Below are 17,679 nucleotides of genomic sequence, written 5' to 3'. Positions count from 1 at the left end.
CAAGTATATTCGGTTTCTTCTCTCAAAACTGTGTTTTTTGTGTGATACTATATCTAATACGTATATTTTTCTTGTATGATCCATGTTTAATTAATATGTATACACTTTAATATATAGTACTATCTGTACCGAAATAATTGTTGTTCTACGTTTCTAGTGTAAAATTCGTCATGTACAATTTTTTTGGTTGTTTGCTAAACTACCCCCCACCTCTCTCTCGTCCACTCTCTTGCTCACTCGCTCACTCTCTGGCTTGCCCCAGTCGAATCCCTAGCTCGCCGCTGCCGCCGCCGCCTCTCCCTCGCACTCGTCGCCAGCGCCTCTCCGTCGCCCGTGTTGCCGACGCCTCTCCGTCGCCCGCGTCGCTCTGCCTCTCCCTCACGCGTCGTCGCCGCCACTCCATTGGCCCTCTCGTCCTCACCCCTTCAGGACCCCATTTTTACTTTCCGATAGGTGGATCCGAAGCGCGGCGGCTCGACCTGCAACGCCGTCAGCTGCGTACATCCCCCCCCCCCCCCCCCCCCCCCCGTCCCTCCCTCGCTGCTGCTCATCCCCGACCAGGGCTTTAATCTGGAGCTCATTTAACTTGGCCAGGGCTTTAATCTGGAGCTCCATGGCGTCGCACAAGTGTGGCGGCCAGATGGAGCGGATTCATTGCTCCTGCGTGCACCGGGCGCTCCGCGGCCTCATGTTCAGCAGCAGCAACAAGGCCAGCAACGGCTGGAGGGAGGTGCAGGGTAACTTCATCCCCTTCTGCTGTTGCCCAATGTCGAGGACGGTCCAGGAGCCGCCGCTCGTCCTGGCGGTGGACGACAGCCTCGTCGACTGCGTGGTCATCTCCTGGATCCTCCGCAGCTCCAAATACAGAGGTGAGGCGCCATCTCCATCTCACTCCATTTCATGACTAAATCTGAATGCACTGCAGCCTAGGCCAAGCAGACCTCAATGACTGTATCTGAATCTCTGTAAATCTGTATAAATCTTACTTCATGCACTTGTTGCAAGTCAATTCATTACCCTCCTCTCATTGGCAGCCAATTCTGAAACGTTTGCAAGTCAGTTCATCCTATTAAGCTCGCCTGAATAAATGTTCTGAAGTGTTTTAGGTGGACACATTGCTGGAGCCGTGTGGCACTCCTAATGGTCTCAAGCATACTCCCGTAAAACATTTGGAGTACATTTGTTGGTTGAAGTACCAAGATATTGGTGGAACTTCATTCAAGGAGTAAAACATTTCCAGTACCAAGATTGCAGTAAATTTTGTGGAACTTCACTGCTTGAGACCATGTTAATGATGATGCTTGTGCAGTACCAAGATTCAGTATCAGTAGCCGAGTGTTGGTTGAAGTGACTGTTCAATTGTTCAGTGTCCGTTTTGTTATCTTCATTTCAGAAATTTATCTTTCCATTCCTTCTTCCTATCCTTCATGTAGGGACTATACTGCTTTACTTCAAACAAGTTTTCTTTAAAACCAAACGAATTAGGACTTACATTTTAGTTTAAAGTTTATGCGCCTAATTTAAAGTTTAATTTCCCAGTAGATTTTGAATGTCTTTTCTTGGTTCTCTACCAGAAAACACACTACTCCATTTTCTGGTGATACTTATCTGGTGATCACAAGATATAAATCCACTATTACCAGTACCATTATCTGGTGATCACAGAACCATTTGAAAATGATCAAAATGTACTCCTTTTCAGTTAATATAGAGTACTGAAACTGAAAATGTGCATACTGAAACTGAAACTGATCAAATGGAGTACAAAACCATTTGAAAACGACCAAGATGATCAAAATGGTCAAATGGAGTACTCCTCAATTAACGTAGAGTAGTTACAGTAATTATCATATCATCTTGCCCTCTTTAATAGTCAATCAACTGTCACTAATCGAGTGTTGTTTACTCCAACAATTATCTTATTTTTAATTGTCACTCCTACAAGCATTTCTTTCTCTTCTCTTTCTGGCTAATCACTCCACACAATTTAAATGATCATTCAAGTTCCTTTTGCAAATTCAAGTTTTTGTAATGAACTACTTATAAGATGGAGTATGTTCCTTTTGCCTCCCTTGTTAAGCAGTAGTTGTAGAGTACTCCTTTTCAAGATGTCACCAAGAGTGGCTCCGACTGAGTTATCACCAAGAGGGGGTCGGCACAGATTTGTCACCTCTTCAAGCGTCATGGCATGTCGGCGCTTGTCACCTCTTCTGGGCCAAAATCTAACTTTGAATCATGCGACCAGGTTAGGATGTGAATTCTGTTCCGTCAGCACTATTTTATCATGTATGATATTTTCTCATTCTTTCCCAGAACTTGTCTCTTTCCTTGTTTTGGAACTGATGTTTTTTATATGGTTGCTTGACAGTATGAGCCAGAGCTATTTCCTGGTTTGATTTCTCCTGGGTGTACTATGCTTTCTAGTGTCTGATCTGATGGCAAGAATACTGTGTCGACGGTCAACCTGGACTGTAAATTGGATCTGAAAGCAATAGCTCTCCAGGCATGCAATGCAGAGTATAACCGCAAGGTAAAATCATTATCCTAAGGCATTCATAATGATGTTTGATTTTTTTCTCTTATTGGGCTCGTGATGCTATATTTCCGAAAACATCCAAAATTTTATCACTTTGCTAGCATCCAGTTTGATGAAGCTACTAAACATCGAATCATCCAGCCTAACGTAGTGAAGTCACTGCCCTTATATAAGAGAAAAACATATGTTGGAATCGACCCCTGGTTGGTCGGAAAAGACACGTTGATTGTCATCAGTATAAGACCCACAGCTACTGTCAAAGATTTGCCAAATCAACCTGAACACCAAATACAGACACTTGACTTGATCAGCAGCAGAGTTATGAATGCAAGTTATCTTAGCACTTGCTTACTGAAGCTAAACTCTATTGCCTGGAGGGAAGAAGAGTTCGTATAGTCATACATGTACAGGGATTATCTTCCAAATCTGCTTGTTTGCATAGACCCAATTAGATTTCCCGGAAGCTCGCACCCAGATTTTGTTATCCACATCGGTTGATCCTTGCATACTACCCCACACGGTTGATGCGATGAATCTGAGACCTAGTATGCAATTACAATGGGTGGAATCATTTAAATTACTTGTTTCACATATGACGCAAAGTGCTAAATATCAAAACATACGAGCATCATGCTTATATAAAACGACAAGTAAATCACACGAGTACGTAGGACTGTAGGAGGTACCTAAAACAGCTAGTAAATCACACAAGTATCCTTTAATGACACAGGAGGTGGTACCATAACTACGACGTGAGAGTTATGGTCATCTTAATTCACATCGGAAAAATGACCAAATATCTCTACTTCAGTGAAGATGCAATCCTACGTATAATCTAGAGTTATGGTCACTGTCGTACAATGGTGCAATTATGTACTCCACTAACTACCACTTCATTAATAGAGTTACAGTTTTTATTCAGTAAAATATTGGTTGTACTAAAAAGGAGTAATCAATAAAAATAAAGATTAATCCCACTCCTAGCAGAGCTAAAAGAGAGTAAATTCAGAAATATCAACTTATAATGCACAATTTATCATGGATCCATCCTAAATGGCCATCTAATAAGCAACATATGTTTGCCCAAACTTTATGTTGCAACGTCCCAAATTGCTATTATATAGTACCAATAATGAGGGATGAGAAAATAAAGAATGAAGTCATGGAAATACCTCAAGTAAATAATCCAAAATATTATTCTGTATTCCTTCTCGAGAAACTGGCTTCTTCTTCAATTAAAAAAATAAATCATATTTCTTGTTCAGTTGGAGCGTTCGCAATAGTAGAACTTTCTTCAGGATTATTTGTAGAGATGTACGGAATTTCTTTATCTACAGATTAATAGGCTGAAACACCAACACCATGATTTTCAGACCCTGCCAACTCTATAATTCTATAAGATCCAATACCTGCTAGATTGTTCCACAACACCAATGTCCAAGTCAATACCATATATTATCCACTGAAATGTCTGATTTAATATCATATGCAAAAACATTAGAGCAATGTGCTCTCCTTTACCCATATTGTGTACCACAGAACATTATGAACATTAGGGGAGGATTAGCCTGCAGCTATTTTAGATCGTGCACCAAATACTTGTAGTTTTCCTAAATTAGGGAGAAGAACAATGTTGAAATCCACAAGAGTCGTATAGAAATTTCTGCAATCAATATCATATCTGATCCATGTACGGCAGCCTCTAAATAAGCAACATAAGTCCACAGTCCATAAGTATGTAGGCTACGCTCCAATTTGATGTATCATGCAATTTTGCAATACTCGGATAGTTTTGTAAGGCATACAAATACTGCATTGGAGGGCTATAAGCTTCATTAATCTGAAAATATGTAGACCGCAGCTGAGATCGTAACTTAGTGACACAACACATGGTATGATAGCTAAAGGAGAGGCTATCAATTGTCATTTTTTTGCACTGATGTGCCAGTAGAAAAACACCATTGATTCGATTTGATGTGTGAAGTCACCTGTCGACTCGGCTTGCCATTGATTCTGCGCCTATTCCCTGGCTTCCTGAAATAAAATTTCCCAGCGTCGGATCAGTTCAAAGAAAAGGCAGATAAAAAAACCAACAGAGAGAAGAGCCCATCTGAATGTGATCACTTGCCTTGCCGAGAGCATTGAGCTTCCCTAGCACCAGCTTGGGAGAATCCGACAAGGAGGGCCTCCTCTTGGGGGAGGCAGTTGTGTCGCCGACACCGGCCGTCGGAGACCAGCAAGGAGGGCTCCTTCTCCCTGGGCCTCCTTCTCATGGTGCGTGAGCCATGCAGCTCATCGAGCTCTTCTCCTGCACATACAGTTTAAGCTTCAATTCAAATCAGCTTCAGAAGCTGCAAGACAGAACATGTTCAGTTCAGGTGTGCAGAGTACATACAGGTGGAACCGGTCCTTTGGGATCTTGTTCTGTGGAGGAGGAGGTGGATTGCCCTGTCGGCGACGAAGCTCCAGCCGTGTGTCACCAGCCTGGGCATGATGGTGGTGCTCTTCTTGACCAACGCCGAGCTCCGCGCTGGCGAGGGCCGCTCCTTGACGGGCGTCTTCTCCTCGAAGTTGAGCGCGCTGGGCCTGACAACCTTGGGTGATGCGAGCACCCCGGCATCGCCGGCGCCACTATGCTTCTCGGCCCCAGGAGCCCCTCCGCGGTACGGCCTCCTTCTTGGCAGGCTCGGGCGTGCCGACAACGAGCGGGTGGTGCCTCCGGATGTGCGTGGTGCCGACCACGACGGGGACGGGGGGACCCCGGGTCGAGGCGGCGACTCCGCTTCTGGACGGTTGGTGTCGTCGCGGAGGAGCGGCCGTGCGGGAGGACTGGAGGAGGTGGGGACTGGGGAGCGGAGTGTAGAGAGGCCGGCGGCGGAGACGTCTGGACGCAACGTGCTGCCCCTCATCTCTTCCCTCGTGCGGCGGCTAGGGTTTGCGGAGGGAGGGTGTGCGTTGCCTCGCTCCGTCGCTCGTGGGTTTTTTCTCGTTGGTTTTCTTTCGTAGGTTTTCTTTCGTAGGTTTTTTTTCGACGTGCAGGCCTCGCTCGCTACCTGAGGCATCGCTACCTCCACGGGGGGCATCACTCGACGGTCCAGGAGAAAATCGTTGGGAGGTGGTAGGTGGGAGGAGGTACCAAAATAGGTACAAAAAAAACCGGGCGAGGTGGGACGAAAATAAAATCCGGAACGCGACCTACCAACTGAGACATTAGGAGTTTAGATTATATTATATACAATTAAAAAAGCAAACATAAATTCCTTCAAAGCAACGCGACAAAGACTGTACACGGAATAACTAGGACCTTCGAATCAAATAAACCTAAACACATCATACCATCCATATTGCGTCGGTGGTCTACAATCTAAATAAACGTCTTGGATTAAATGTTCTGCTCGAGCAGACGCCATCTTCAGCCAATCTTCTAGCGCTCCGCGTCCCCAATCCCCGCGGCAGCTCCTTGATTTTCGGTCGATTCCACCAGAATCGTGCTTCCCCGACCCTGCTTTGTCTAACTAGATCGAGAAATACGGATCGCCGCCGCTCCTCCCTTTCCCCTCCTTTCCGTACGTGCGCTTCCCCCCGAGTTGACCCTGCCTCTGGTCGCCGCCCGCGCTCCTGTAAGCCGCCGCCGACCTCATCTGCGGTCAGCCGCGCCCAATGCCCTCCTTGCTTTTCTCTCCCTCTTTTCACTAATCTCTCTCCCTCTCTTTGTTCCCACACTGCCGGACGCCATGGCCAGCGGAGGCCGGGGCACGCAGCCGTGATGGCCCCGAGCTCAGCGGCGTGGAAGCCAGGCGCCGGCAAGGCCGGGGTCGAGGTCGGTGAGCCTGGCGGTGGCGGTCGGGTGCGCATCAAGCAGCATGTCATCCTCCGTCCAGCAGTACAACTTGGAGAGGTCCAACGAGGTAAGCGCGGGGCAGGTCTGGAGCAGCGGCTCGAGATCCACGCCGCCGGAGAGATCGACGTTGCGAAGCTTACCCCGCCAGCAGGGTGCGAGTGCGAGGCTGGCATGCGTGGAGGGGTCGCGGCAGTAGATGGCGAGGTCGGACACGGCGGGGAAGTAGATGGCGAGGCGCGTCGCAACAAGGCGTTCCGCTCGGCGATTTCTTTCGGGTGGAGCGGGAGGTTGTTGGAGGAGGAGGCGGGCGCCCCCGCGATTCACGAGGCCAAGGAGAACAGCGGGTGGCCCTACAACGAAACCAGCGAGAGGTTGAGCCGCTCGAGCACCGGGAAGCAGAAGGTCGGCGAGAGCAGCAGGAAGCCAGGCGCCCTCGGTTCCCCGCGCAGCGCCATCACGACCCGTGTCGCCCGCTCCGCCGCCAGCAGCCTGCGGCACGCCATCGAGGCCCTGTGCCGTGACCAGGTGTCGCCCAGGAAGCCCAGGATGATCCACACAAACTGAATAGCAAGGAGCGGACAACCAGTAGGCGACGTGACGGCGAAGGCAACGAGAACGGCGTTGCAATCGCAAGTGAGTTCCACCTCCGCTGAAACCTTCTTTTTCTATGTTCAGTTGCACATCTTATCTCTGCATGTACACCCACCTGCAGCAACTCCTCTCTTTTTCCATGTTGAGTTGCAATATCATCTCCGTCCTTGCTTTTTTTTTGTATGTCTACTACGTACAGTCTGTGTACTGTTTTCTTCTACATACCATTCTTTGTTGTATAATCTTTGTTAGTAAACGCCCCAATTTTTCTTATGCAGCATGTGGTAGAATGGAGAAAAGGATACTCAGGGCATGGATGAGGAGGCTAAGCAGCAATTTTGCATCACGTGCAGAATTACATAACAGCAGAGGATCCTCACCCATGGTGCTTTTATTGGTTAACTATTTACTATTGCGAATGCAGAGTGTTAATTTTTCCAGAATTTGTTTAACGAAATTACTGTGAACATGACCCTTTCCATGACGATTTTCACACGACCTTGTGATCAATGGTTGCGGCCCATGTGAAACGAGGTGATCAATGGCTGCTATATTGTCGTGTAGAAATCGGGCATGAATCCATTTTTGAACAAGTGAGTTGTTATGCTTCTGTACTTTTTAACTTCCATCCCCCAAAAATTTGGTAGATGACTATTGTATTGACCATGTTAGTCAGGGTAATGTGCATAAGACCTTGCTGAAGTCAATATGATATATGCTCCATACAGTCAGTTAACTTGATTCTTCATGACTATTCAATGGACTCTGCTTTGCAAACTAAACATTATTGTCTGATTCTGTAGTGTTTTGTTTCAGGAGCTACTTGTGGTGGTGCTACGGTAAGTTGATGTGAAATCCTCTATTCGCTACTATATATTAAGAGTTGATGTGAAATCCCACAATTTTTGTTATGTAGGTAGTCAAAATATTTTCAGTCTGCATACTTGTACAAGCATTTTTTTAACTGAAACTTGTATAAGGATCAGATCTAGGATATTTTGACTCTCTTCTCAAAAAATATATTGCATAGCAATAGTTAGTTTGACATTGCTGTTGTACCAATTTGAGTATGAGATGATATTAGAGGCACTATGAAGTGTAAATATGGAAGTAATTGTCCGCCCTCTTTTTTTGTATTCTTTTAGCTTAAGCTTACACTGACTGCTCAATAAAATTTCTTCTGATGTTTTTTATTTTCTTTTCTCTAATGATGGTCTGATGCATGACCAATTCATTTCTCCCTTCTATCTGATTGCCGGTTTGGTGACGACTTTCTGATAATTTGTATGTCTTTTTGGACTGGTCATTAGTTTCTGAAATTAAGATACTCTGATTTGGGAGGGATAGATGGGTACATACTGTTTTCACATTGCAGGAGAGATAATTGTGATCATTTGCCTATTGTGAATACTGTTTCTGTGTAATCAGATTCTCAAAGGTGTGTTGCCAACGAAGGTGAAGGCTAGATGTTCTGCTCTTGTGTCTGAACAATCTGTAGTTGCCAGCATGTTTTTTCTTAACAGTTTTCAGTCTACTTGCCCATGATGTATATACAATTTATACAGTTCCATTAAACTTGCTTCTATGTTCTTTTGTTGTGAAAATACATCGGTTCATGGTCACTGAATAAACTCATGTTGACTATTGTCGGCAGAGGTGAAGATGTAACGAAGATGGCGTGATATAGAGGTACATAAAAATGGGATCAAATAACAAGGGAATTTGTGTTGGTGTTGATGCTTGCCTGAATTGTATTATGGTGTGCGCATTCTCCGGGTGTGCATTGAGTGTACCTCATGTTGACTATTGTCGCCGGAGGTGAAGATGTAGATGAAGATGTCGTGATGTCGAGGTACATGAAAATGGGATCGAAGAACAAGAGAAGAATTAGTGTTGGTGTTGATGCTTGCCTGAATTGTATTATGGTGCGCGCATTTTCTGGGTGTGCATTGAGTGTACCTCATGTTCACTATTGTCGGCGGAGGTGAAGATGTAGATGAAGATGTCGTGATCTCGAGGTACATGAAAATGGGATCGAAGAACAAGAGAAGAATTTGTGTTGGTGTTGATGCTTGCCTGGATTGTATTATGGTGCGTGCATTCTTCGGGTCTGCATTGAGCGTACATGATTGCTTGAAAATACCAATATCTCGGCAAGTTTGGGTTATATATAACTAGAACGACATGGACACTGCTCCATTTGACAAGTTTTGATTTTTTTTAGCTAGAAACAATACCTACACGAGCGCTCAAGATGATAAATGTGTTCACTTACATTTTGGGTGCATGTCACCCAAATTTTTTGGGGTGCATTAGTAGACATTACAGACTATCTTATAGATTTTATCCTGCAAAGTTGTGTGAGACGTTTCATATGCTAGGTGAAATATGCTCACTGTCTTCTAATTTACTTTCACATTCTGTTTATGGATCTAGAGCCGATGACCAGATGTTGTCTATGTGTGTGTTTTGTGTCAATCTGTGGGACGAAATTGACTATGGTATGTAACGTGTTTTTATTAAGTCTGTATGGTTGAAAGTACATTGAGATATGGTGCTCATGAAAAAACTATATCTACAAAAGCTATATGTAGACAAATTAAGATTTGAAATCATTGTGTCCTAACTTGGATGATGGAGGAATTTTTTTTATGATTATACGTGCGTTGCACGTGCACGCTTACTAGTTGGTCTAAATGGTTCTCCTAATTCACTTTATGGCTAAATTTGTGCACATTATAATTTTATGGCCTAAAGTGTGCTTTCAAGAGTTAATGAACCAACCATGCATTTCAACCTAAAATTCCAGTGTTGAAAATTGGCAAGTGTTTAGCAAAATCATAACAAAAGTTTATACTATTTAGGTTAAATAAGAATGGAGTCGGGGCAAGGATCAATGATTGAATGTCGATCAAAGACTTAAAATATTACAGTAATAGGACATTCACATTTGTGCCCCTAACTCGAACCCACAACTCAAATTTACCCCTAACTTTTTGATGTGCTCAAATTTGCCCCTATAAAGCATTTTAAGTCGCATGAATGTCCTTTCGTCTGGTCGAACTTGTTTGACCTGAACTTTGAAAATTCATAACAAATTCATATGAACTCAGAAGAATGCAAAGTAAGATATCAAAATGTTCATTAAAACATCACCTATATGCACATGTCATTTACGTTAATAACAAAATCATTCTTTAAAGCTTTTTAGGGTTTATAACATTAGAAAACTATTTAAGGTGAATGCAAATAAATGCTTATGTAGGTGATGTTTTTACGAATATTTTGATATCTTATTTGCATTCTTCTGAGTTCATATGAATTTTCAAAGTTTCGGTCAAACAACTTTGACCAGATGAAAGGGCATTCCCGCCACTTAAAATGCTTTTTAGAGGCAAATTTGAGCATATAAAAAAGTTATGGTTAAATCTGAGAGTGGGCACAAATTAGGGGCATAAATGTAAATGTCCCTACAAAAATTTCACGCAAGACATTCCCCTTACATAAAACATTTCTTGGTTTTTGAAAAAAAAACTACTTTGATACTAAAAGAGGTTACCTTCAGAAATACTCCCTCTGTGTCAAAATAAGTGTCTTAACCTTAGTGCAACTTTGTACTACACTTATGTTGGGACGGAGGGAGTAGGATATTACTCTCACAGTTCCAAAACAGTTGAAGTTATTGGTTTGTGTTAAGTCAAATATTATTAAGTTTGATCAAATTTATATAAAAACGTATCAATATGTACAACGCAAAGTTTGCTTCATTAGATTCACACTATGATATAAATTTTCATATTATTTATATAAAAATCGATTAGATATTGTAGACCTTTGCGCAGATTTTTCTATAAATTTGGTCAAACCTTAAAAGTTTGAGTTAGGAAAATCCTAGAACTTGATTACTTTGGAATGGAGGTAGTAGAAGTTTTGCTATTACTGAATACTACTGTCAAAATTGGAGCATAGAGCAATTGCAAAATTCTGCATTATGTATACTGCGAGGCTCCCAAATGTGCACGGGATTCTGAAATCGAACTAACGCGATTCACACACCGCAAACAACCTCATACACAGTAGAGGTTCTGGGTATATCTATTATCTACACAGCACGTCTATATATAGTTCAGAAGAGGAAAATACAGAAGGGCCTTACTGCTCAGCTCATCTCAGCGTAAATCATCTAATTCATTTAATCCTGTTGCTCTCACAAGTCAGACCACCTGTTGCTGTTGGCATTGCAATACTTGCTCCTCCTCCCTGAGCCATTTAACCCTTCTGCTTTGGATGAAGTCCTCAAACTTCCTGTTGAGCTCGTCCATCTCTAGCTTCTCTAGCTCCTCCTCATGAGCTTCTCCACCGCGGGTTGGCTCCTCCACGATGACAACCGTCTCCAAGGTGACATTCGCTTCTCCTCCGTGGAGCCCAGCCGACTCCGGCACCTCTGCTCGTTTCCCTTGCTGTCCCGAACAATTCGCTGATACACCTTCGGTGTTGCTATAGCAGTAGTAAAGGTTCCCTGAATAAGAAGAACATGGTCGAGCTTCAACGGCACATGGCGGCAGTCTGGAAGCCGTGACGACATCGTCGTCATTCATGGATGGGGTGGCCATGCTGGAGACACCAGGGAAGAAGCAGCGGCAGTCGGCGGCGAGGAAGAGGAAGATGGCGTTGGAAAGGACGAAGAGCGCCTTCTTGGTGGTGACAAAGCCGCACAAGGCCGCAAGGCGAGCAGATAGGGCGGCGCCGGAAGGGAGAGAGGAAGAAGAAGCCCCGGCAGCGGCGGCGCCGCCCAAGAAGGAGGACGAGAAGAGGGAGATGAAAGCAACTGCAATGAGCACGAAGGCGACCTGCGAGACACTGGCACTAGCGCTGCTGCGCGTGCCAGCAGTAGCCATTGTGGCGTCTCGTTGGTCGCCACATTGCTGGTGCTGGTCAAGATGCATCATGTGATCCATGCTCGCTTCTTTAATTTCCTTGCTCTGAGAGGAGGATTACTCAGAAGGGGAGAGCAAGGTTTTGTGTGTGAGTGTGAGGGTGCTGATGCTCCTGAGGGGAATCAAGGTGCATGTACGGTATTTATACTAGTTTTCAGTACCGTGCTGGGGACTCAGGGTGGACGCGGTCCGGTCCGGTCCGGGCTTTGACCGAGCCAGCCTTTGGACCGGCCGCGGCCGGTCCAGTCCGGACCGGACCAAGGTGGCCAGCGAGCCTAATTTTCAAGACCGGACCGAAAAGAGCAAAGCTCGGTCAGCCCGAATGGAAGGGACCGATGGCTGGGACTCTGTTTAGGCTGTTTTCCAGCCTGAAAGTGCTTTGTTGGCCACTGTTTAGTCCTGGGAGTGCTCTTTTAAGCGTTTTGACCATTGTTTAGCAGTGCCCTGTCCAAATTTAGTGAGTGCTCTGTTTCTGTATAATGACTAGTACGGCATAACTAAATTTGGACAGCATTTTATTTGTATTTTGGACATCAAAACAATTGATTTTGAGAGGAACAATATCACAAAAATCACATGCACAAACATTGACCACAGCCACAAGCCCACAAACATTGATCACAGCCACAAACAGCCATAAATTTTGGACCAAAACAGCATGAATATGACAGCCACAAACAACTAATTTGAACAACAAGCACTGGACTAAATTTTAGGTTCATCTCCAAGCTAGCAGTGACAATTCATAGTTCATGACAAACATAACAGAAATGCAAAAGTAGCCTTCACATGAGAAAGATCACTTTGACATTCATCTCCAAAATAGCAAGATCAACATCCACATGATGAATGTCTACAAGTAAGATAAGCAACATTCACATAAATAATATTTGGTATCGTATGCCAAGTGAAACATGTAGGAAGAATAGTTACCAATCATTGATCTCCTCCACCACAGTGGGTAACTTGATGTTCTCAACATCATCCTCTTCATTCTCATCCCTCGGCTACAAGTGTGGAAGTTAGACAAATGCTCACATCACATACAACAAGACCAAAAAAGAAATAAAGCAAAGGTAAGGAAAAGATGGCAAACATACCACCAGATTCAAGTCAACATGAGCACCCTTGATATAACTTGCACCACAAACTAATGCCTCCACCATAACCGGTTTTAACGAACTCCTATAGTCATCTAATACGACACAAGTTGACAAACTAGTTTGAGGATGAGAAGTTGACAAGTTTATATCCAAAGTTCAATAGTATGAGTTGACATACCTAAAATCCTTCCGGTCGTGCTGAAGGTAGATTCCGAAGACACGGAGGTAGCCGGGATAGTAATGAACCTCTTGGCTATCTTGGCCAACATTGGGTACCTTGGAGCATTCTCTTTCCACCAACCAAGAAGATCAAGAGCCTTGTGGCGAGGGGCAACCTCATCCTCTAAGTAGTTCCGCAACTCACTCTTTGATATTCTTGTTGAACGGGACGATAAGAAGGACTCGTACCCAGCTTGAACCGGGATACTAGGAATGTTTGTAGAGGAAGATGAACCGGGATACTAGCCGGTCCTCATCCATGTCCACGTCCACGTCCTCATCCTCCTCCTCGTCCTCATCCTCCTTCTCCTCGTCATCTACCACCTAACACACATGAGCACACAAATAAGCATCAAGCATCACCTATATGGTTATATGGAAATATGGCTACATCAAGCATCAAGTAAAGCAATCTTACAATAGTAGAGGCAGCGGCTTCCGCGGCACGCACGCCGGCACCGGTGCGGTCGGGGAGACGCCTCGGAGGTGGAGGGTGTTTTTTTAACCTATAAATCAACTCTCCCGTTGGGGCATTGGGAAAGTCTTTCGCCTTCCTAATCTGCACCTTAGGCTTCCTCTTCTTCCTCGGAACCGGCGGAGGCAGCGCCGAATCTTGCCTAATTAGGTAATTCACGATTTTCTCCTTTGCCTTCGCCTTCGCATTCTCCTTACCAGCACCCTTTCCCTTCTCATTCCCCTTCTCCTTCACCATTATCTACAAAAAACAGCTCATAATATCTGCAGTCAGTACATTAATCAAGCGCAAAAAATTCATCTTCTTCTTTTTGTAGCATAGAAAATCATCTAGTACTAGTGCAAATAAACATAATTATCTCCTGACCATTATCTATAAAAAACAGCACATAATCCCCCTCTCATTCCCCTTCTCCTTCACCATTATCTCCTGACCAAATCATCTACTACTAGTGCAAATAAACATAATTTATCGCCTGCCATTATCTACAAAAAAACAGCACAAAACCCCCCTCTCATTCCCCTTCTCCTTCACCATTATCTCCTGACCAAATCATCTACTACTAGTGCAAATAAACACAACTATCTCCTGACCATTATGTACAAATAAAACAGCACATAATCCCCCTTCTCCTTCACCATTATCTCCTCACCAAATCAAAGACTTGCCAGCAAGATTGTTCAGCTCACTAAACTACAACATCTACTCTGTGAAGTAGATTAGAGGAAGATACCAATCGGGATTGGGGCTTGGGAGTATGAAAAACTTAAGAACAGAGATCTCAGGAGGCTACCTTTTCCTCTTCGTGGCGCTCGGTGAGGAACCAGGGAAGGACGGACCGACGGCGTGCTGGCCTTGCTGCCTCCCCGACGTACACGTGCTCCTCCAGCTCGGACTCGGACCAGATGGCGCCGTCGGTGAAGGGAGAGCCGCGGGCAACGGCGCCGTCGCCTGGGTTAGGGTTAGGGATAGAGGAACAGAGGAGGAGGCGCTGGAGGGGGCAGAACGCAGAAGGAATCGAGCCAGGGCGGAATGGAACGAGGGGAGGGGGTCGCTCGGCTCGAGGTGGGCCTCGATGGCTTGATCTGTACACTTGATGGACCTTGCCGCCTGCGGTCCGCTCAGTCGGCCCGGATAAAGACCGGACCGGACCGAAAAAATTTCGGTCTCCTTTTCTGGGCTCGGACCGGCTAGTTTTTCTGTCGGGCCTGGACCGTACGGGCTGGTCCTAAACGGCCCACGAGCGGGCCGGAAAGCCCGCTCGTGCCGTCCAGGCTGACTGGGGACTATTATCGTACAAGTCGTGAAGCAATGAGTGATACAGTACATGTTTGTTGGCTGGTTGAGATGCTTGTATTGTAGGTGTACTTTCCTTGGAGTTGTTTATGCAGCGTTGCCACCTAGCTAATTAAAGCCTTGTCATGTACCAGGAAGTCTCATGGAACTTGCTCATGCCTCCTGTACGAAGTAAAGTAACTAATTAGTTAACATTGCTGCTGACAATAGGTCCAGTAGATGCAGTGGAGTTCACGGTTGACAGCGACATTCTGAGACTCAATCAACTCTTCCGTCGTTACCACAAGTTACTTCTTTCAGCTCACCGCAGAAATTGCAGGCCACGCAGGACGGCAGGATCTGTACACAAATGCGGCTCCGTCAGAGTTTCGTCGGTGACGGTGATGCCATTCTTCACACTTCCGAGCGAGAGTGATGACGGGGCAGGGCCAGGAAAGTGCAGGGAACATTCAGTTAGACCAACCGGCAGCGGCAGCAGCAACAGCAGCAGAAGAGCAAATGGTAGTACTAGATTGCTCGGGACAAAAGGCCGTCTGATCATGATCAGAATCATGCATGCCGCCGCTGGCCGGAACCAGCCGCATGTGCGTCGTCACCATCCGGATCCCTCGGGACAGGACTCAGGAGTGTTATTAGATTATTAATCCCTTGGGTCGCCTAACGACTCACTACAAGGCATTATACTTTTCGAGGGTTCAGGTCATGTTTGATCTTCGCAGGCGACGCGTGGTGGTGGTGTTAGATCGCCGCGCGACACAGGCAGCAGTATATTCAGAAGATCGAGTTTACCTATCGGTTTCTTTCTGGCGATGGTCCCGTCTAATGATCGTGGGCGTGCAGGAGGAGGATGTCTGGAATCAGGGAGTGAGCAAGGGAGGGTATTCCGACAGTCCATGATCCGGCCGTGTCTTTGGAGCTCCCCGTCCCCGTGCAGGTCAGGTAAATCGCAAGACCACAGTTCACGGTTCAGACCGCGCCAAGTCATTATGTTTTTTTTAAACGAAGCAAAAGACTTATCATTATCATTGATTAAGAAGAGAGTGAGAATTGCTCAATTAATTAATGAAAAACCAGATTAAAACCGATACAACCCAACCCACATGACATGGGCCACCGAGATGGAACATGCCATGACGACACATCGCAAACTCCTTTTTACCGGAGGCGGGATGTACCGGAGCCGAATCCACCCTCCACTTGCTTTATGATCTGTGCCTAAGTAGGGCCCATCCATATGTATAATCATGTATTGAAACATATGCCCTTTGTATATAGTCAAATCAATGTCAGATGTCAGGGAGAGGCAGTACTTTTTGCAGTGGATTGTCCGCATGCATGCAGCATCTCTCTCCTCTGTCTCAAACAAATCCATGCATTTTATTTTTGGTTATATTTTTAGATGACCAATATTTTTTAAAGCTTTGTACTATTATTTAAAATTTTCATATATTCAAATTCTTGAACATAAGATCTTTATAATGATACCAATCTTGAATATATTTAAACTAGCTTAACTTTTACTATTTCAATCATATCAAAATATTTATTTCACTCATTTCAAATTACAATTTTCGAAATGATTGAAATCAGTTATTGAAATGATTGAAACACTTTTCCGAATATAGTTTTCTTTGTGAGTTTCATATTCTAGCTTGTGAAATTGTTTCTTCAATGGAGTAACTATGATGTGTTTTACTGAAACTAGTGAAATTTATCTTTTGTAATAAGTGTAATCAGTTTTTTGAAACAAGTGAAATATATTATTTCAATTGAGCGACTGTAGTGTGTTTTCTGAATGAGTGAAATGAGTTATTTCAAAAAAGTGAAATATATCTTTTTGGTGTGAAACGACTTTTTCATTGTGTGATACTGATATTTCTGCTGAGTGAAATATGTTTCAATATTTTTTGATATGATACGGAGTGAAATTAGTTTCTCATACATATTTTGTAATGAGTGAAATCAGTTTTCTGAAACTAGTGAAATGGGTGAAATCTATATTTTGTAAATGAGTGCAGTGTGTTTTCTGAAATGAGTGAAATAAGTTATTTGAATAAAAGTGAAATAAAACCAAATTTTGTTGTGAAACTAATTTTTCAGTGTTTGAAACTGATATTTTGATGAGCGGAATATATTTCAATATATTTCTTAAATTTGCAGTGAAATTAGTATTGCAAATGAGAGTAATGTGTTTTCTGAAATGTGTGAAATCTATTTTGAAACGAGTGAAATGATTTTTTTAACTTCTATTAGCGAAACACTCAAAAACACTTATGAATTAGAGGATCAATCTTATGTTTAATGAAAGCGATATTAAAAGATAATTAAAATATAAAAATAAGAAATTAGTGAAATAGGTTTATTTAAAACATGTGAAATTGAGTATTTCAAACACGTCTAAGTTGTAGTCAAACACGTTTAAATTGAATATATTAAACTTCTATTTTACTACTATATCAAATATATCTATGTCTTTGTGAGTTTCATATTCCAGCTTGTCAAAATGAGCGAAACACTAGAAAAAACTTTTATGAAATAGTGAAACAATTTAGTGTTTTATGAAAGTGATTTAAGAGATAATTGAAACATATAAAATAAAATATATTTCAAAAATATCCAAAATTTATCTTGTTCTGTAGATCTTGTCACCACAAATTTAAATATACAAAAGAAATTCAATA

General features: G+C 43.7%; 4 protein-coding genes and 1 long non-coding RNA gene across 13 annotated transcripts; 2 read left to right on the top strand and 3 right to left on the bottom strand.

Annotated features, from left to right (window-relative positions):
- Positions 1–225: 225 nt before the first annotated feature.
- LOC123043453 (uncharacterized) lies at positions 226–5,239 on the top strand. Of its 6 annotated transcripts, none has more exons than XR_006419197.1 (5): positions 226–498; positions 595–869; positions 1,107–2,245; positions 2,425–2,530; positions 5,221–5,239. XR_006419197.1 is itself a non-coding variant. In XM_044465904.1 (3 exons), exons 2-3 carry the CDS (start codon positions 614–616, stop codon positions 2,224–2,226), a joined length of 399 nt encoding a protein of 132 aa, XP_044321839.1. In that variant the 5' UTR covers positions 226–498; positions 595–613; the 3' UTR covers positions 2,227–2,362. The 6 variants fall into 6 exon arrangements, 3 of the variants coding, with proteins under 3 accessions (XP_044321839.1, XP_044321840.1, XP_044321841.1); XR_006419196.1 differs by having other exon boundaries at positions 2,369–2,530; XR_006419195.1 differs by lacking the exon at positions 5,221–5,239 and having other exon boundaries at positions 2,369–2,601.
- LOC123043454 (uncharacterized) lies at positions 2,560–4,572 on the bottom strand. 3 transcript variants are annotated; one of them, XR_006419199.1, is made up of 3 exons: positions 4,525–4,572; positions 3,709–4,376; positions 2,560–3,078 (listed from the first exon to the last, which is right to left on the bottom strand). It is a non-coding gene; the product is annotated as an uncharacterized lncRNA (long non-coding RNA). The 3 variants fall into 3 exon arrangements; XR_006419200.1 differs by having other exon boundaries at positions 2,560–2,813; positions 2,939–3,078; positions 3,709–4,566; XR_006419198.1 differs by having other exon boundaries at positions 3,709–4,566.
- A 458-nt stretch (positions 5,240–5,697) lies between the features above and the next one.
- LOC123043452 (uncharacterized) lies at positions 5,698–9,395 on the top strand. 2 transcript variants are annotated; one of them, XM_044465903.1, is made up of 3 exons: positions 5,698–7,010; positions 7,247–7,561; positions 8,623–9,395. In XM_044465903.1, the coding sequence occupies exon 1, from the start codon at positions 6,303–6,305 to the stop codon at positions 6,939–6,941; it is 639 nt and encodes a 212-aa protein (XP_044321838.1). In that variant the 5' UTR covers positions 5,698–6,302; the 3' UTR covers positions 6,942–7,010; positions 7,247–7,561; positions 8,623–9,395. The 2 variants fall into 2 exon arrangements, with proteins under 2 accessions (XP_044321838.1, XP_044321836.1); XM_044465901.1 differs by having other exon boundaries at positions 7,247–9,395.
- Positions 9,396–12,627: 3,232 nt separating this feature from the next.
- Positions 12,628–13,385, bottom strand: LOC123040392 (zinc finger BED domain-containing protein RICESLEEPER 2-like). Its single transcript, XM_044463253.1, has 4 exons — positions 13,187–13,385; positions 13,006–13,100; positions 12,839–12,912; positions 12,628–12,758 (listed from the first exon to the last, which is right to left on the bottom strand). Coding segments are annotated over exons 1-4 (261 nt in total). The 5' UTR covers positions 13,278–13,385; the 3' UTR covers positions 12,628–12,757.
- A 188-nt stretch (positions 13,386–13,573) lies between these two features.
- Positions 13,574–14,752, bottom strand: LOC123040391 (uncharacterized). The gene is made up of 2 exons (XM_044463252.1): positions 14,496–14,752; positions 13,574–13,942 (listed from the first exon to the last, which is right to left on the bottom strand). The coding sequence occupies exon 2, from the start codon at positions 13,937–13,939 to the stop codon at positions 13,580–13,582; it is 360 nt and encodes a 119-aa protein (XP_044319187.1). The 5' UTR covers positions 13,940–13,942; positions 14,496–14,752; the 3' UTR covers positions 13,574–13,579.
- Between the last annotated feature and the right edge of the window lie 2,927 nt (positions 14,753–17,679).

This window comes from Triticum aestivum, chromosome 2B (genome assembly GCF_018294505.1).
Source record: "Triticum aestivum cultivar Chinese Spring chromosome 2B, IWGSC CS RefSeq v2.1, whole genome shotgun sequence".
Classification (NCBI taxonomy): Eukaryota; Viridiplantae; Streptophyta; class Magnoliopsida; order Poales; family Poaceae; genus Triticum; species Triticum aestivum.
Note: the sequence above shows the minus strand (reverse complement) of the source record. Positions and strands in the feature narration are given on the sequence as shown.

Bases quoted from the DNA above. Each gene is read 5' to 3' on its own strand.
- LOC123043453 (XM_044465904.1), top strand. From the start codon at position 614: ATGGCGTCGCACAAGTGTGGCGGCCAGATGGAGCGGATTCATTGCTCC. The intron at 870-2,083 runs GTGAGGCGCCAT...CTTGTTAAGCAG, and splicing joins CCGCAGCTCCAAATACAGAG to TAGTTGTAGAGTACTCCTTT.
- LOC123043452 (XM_044465903.1), top strand. From the start codon at position 6,303: ATGGCCCCGAGCTCAGCGGCGTGGAAGCCAGGCGCCGGCAAGGCCGGG.
- LOC123040392 (XM_044463253.1), bottom strand. From the start codon at position 13,277: ATGTTGGCCAAGATAGCCAAGAGGTTCATTACTATCCCGGCTACCTCC. The intron at 13,101-13,186 runs GTATGTCAACTC...GTGTCGTATTAG, and splicing joins CACGACCGGAAGGATTTTAG to ATGACTATAGGAGTTCGTTA. The intron at 12,913-13,005 runs GTATGTTTGCCA...CCACACTTGTAG, and splicing joins ATGTTGACTTGAATCTGGTG to CCGAGGGATGAGAATGAAGA.
- LOC123040391 (XM_044463252.1), bottom strand. From the start codon at position 13,939: ATGGTGAAGGAGAAGGGGAATGAGAAGGGAAAGGGTGCTGGTAAGGAG.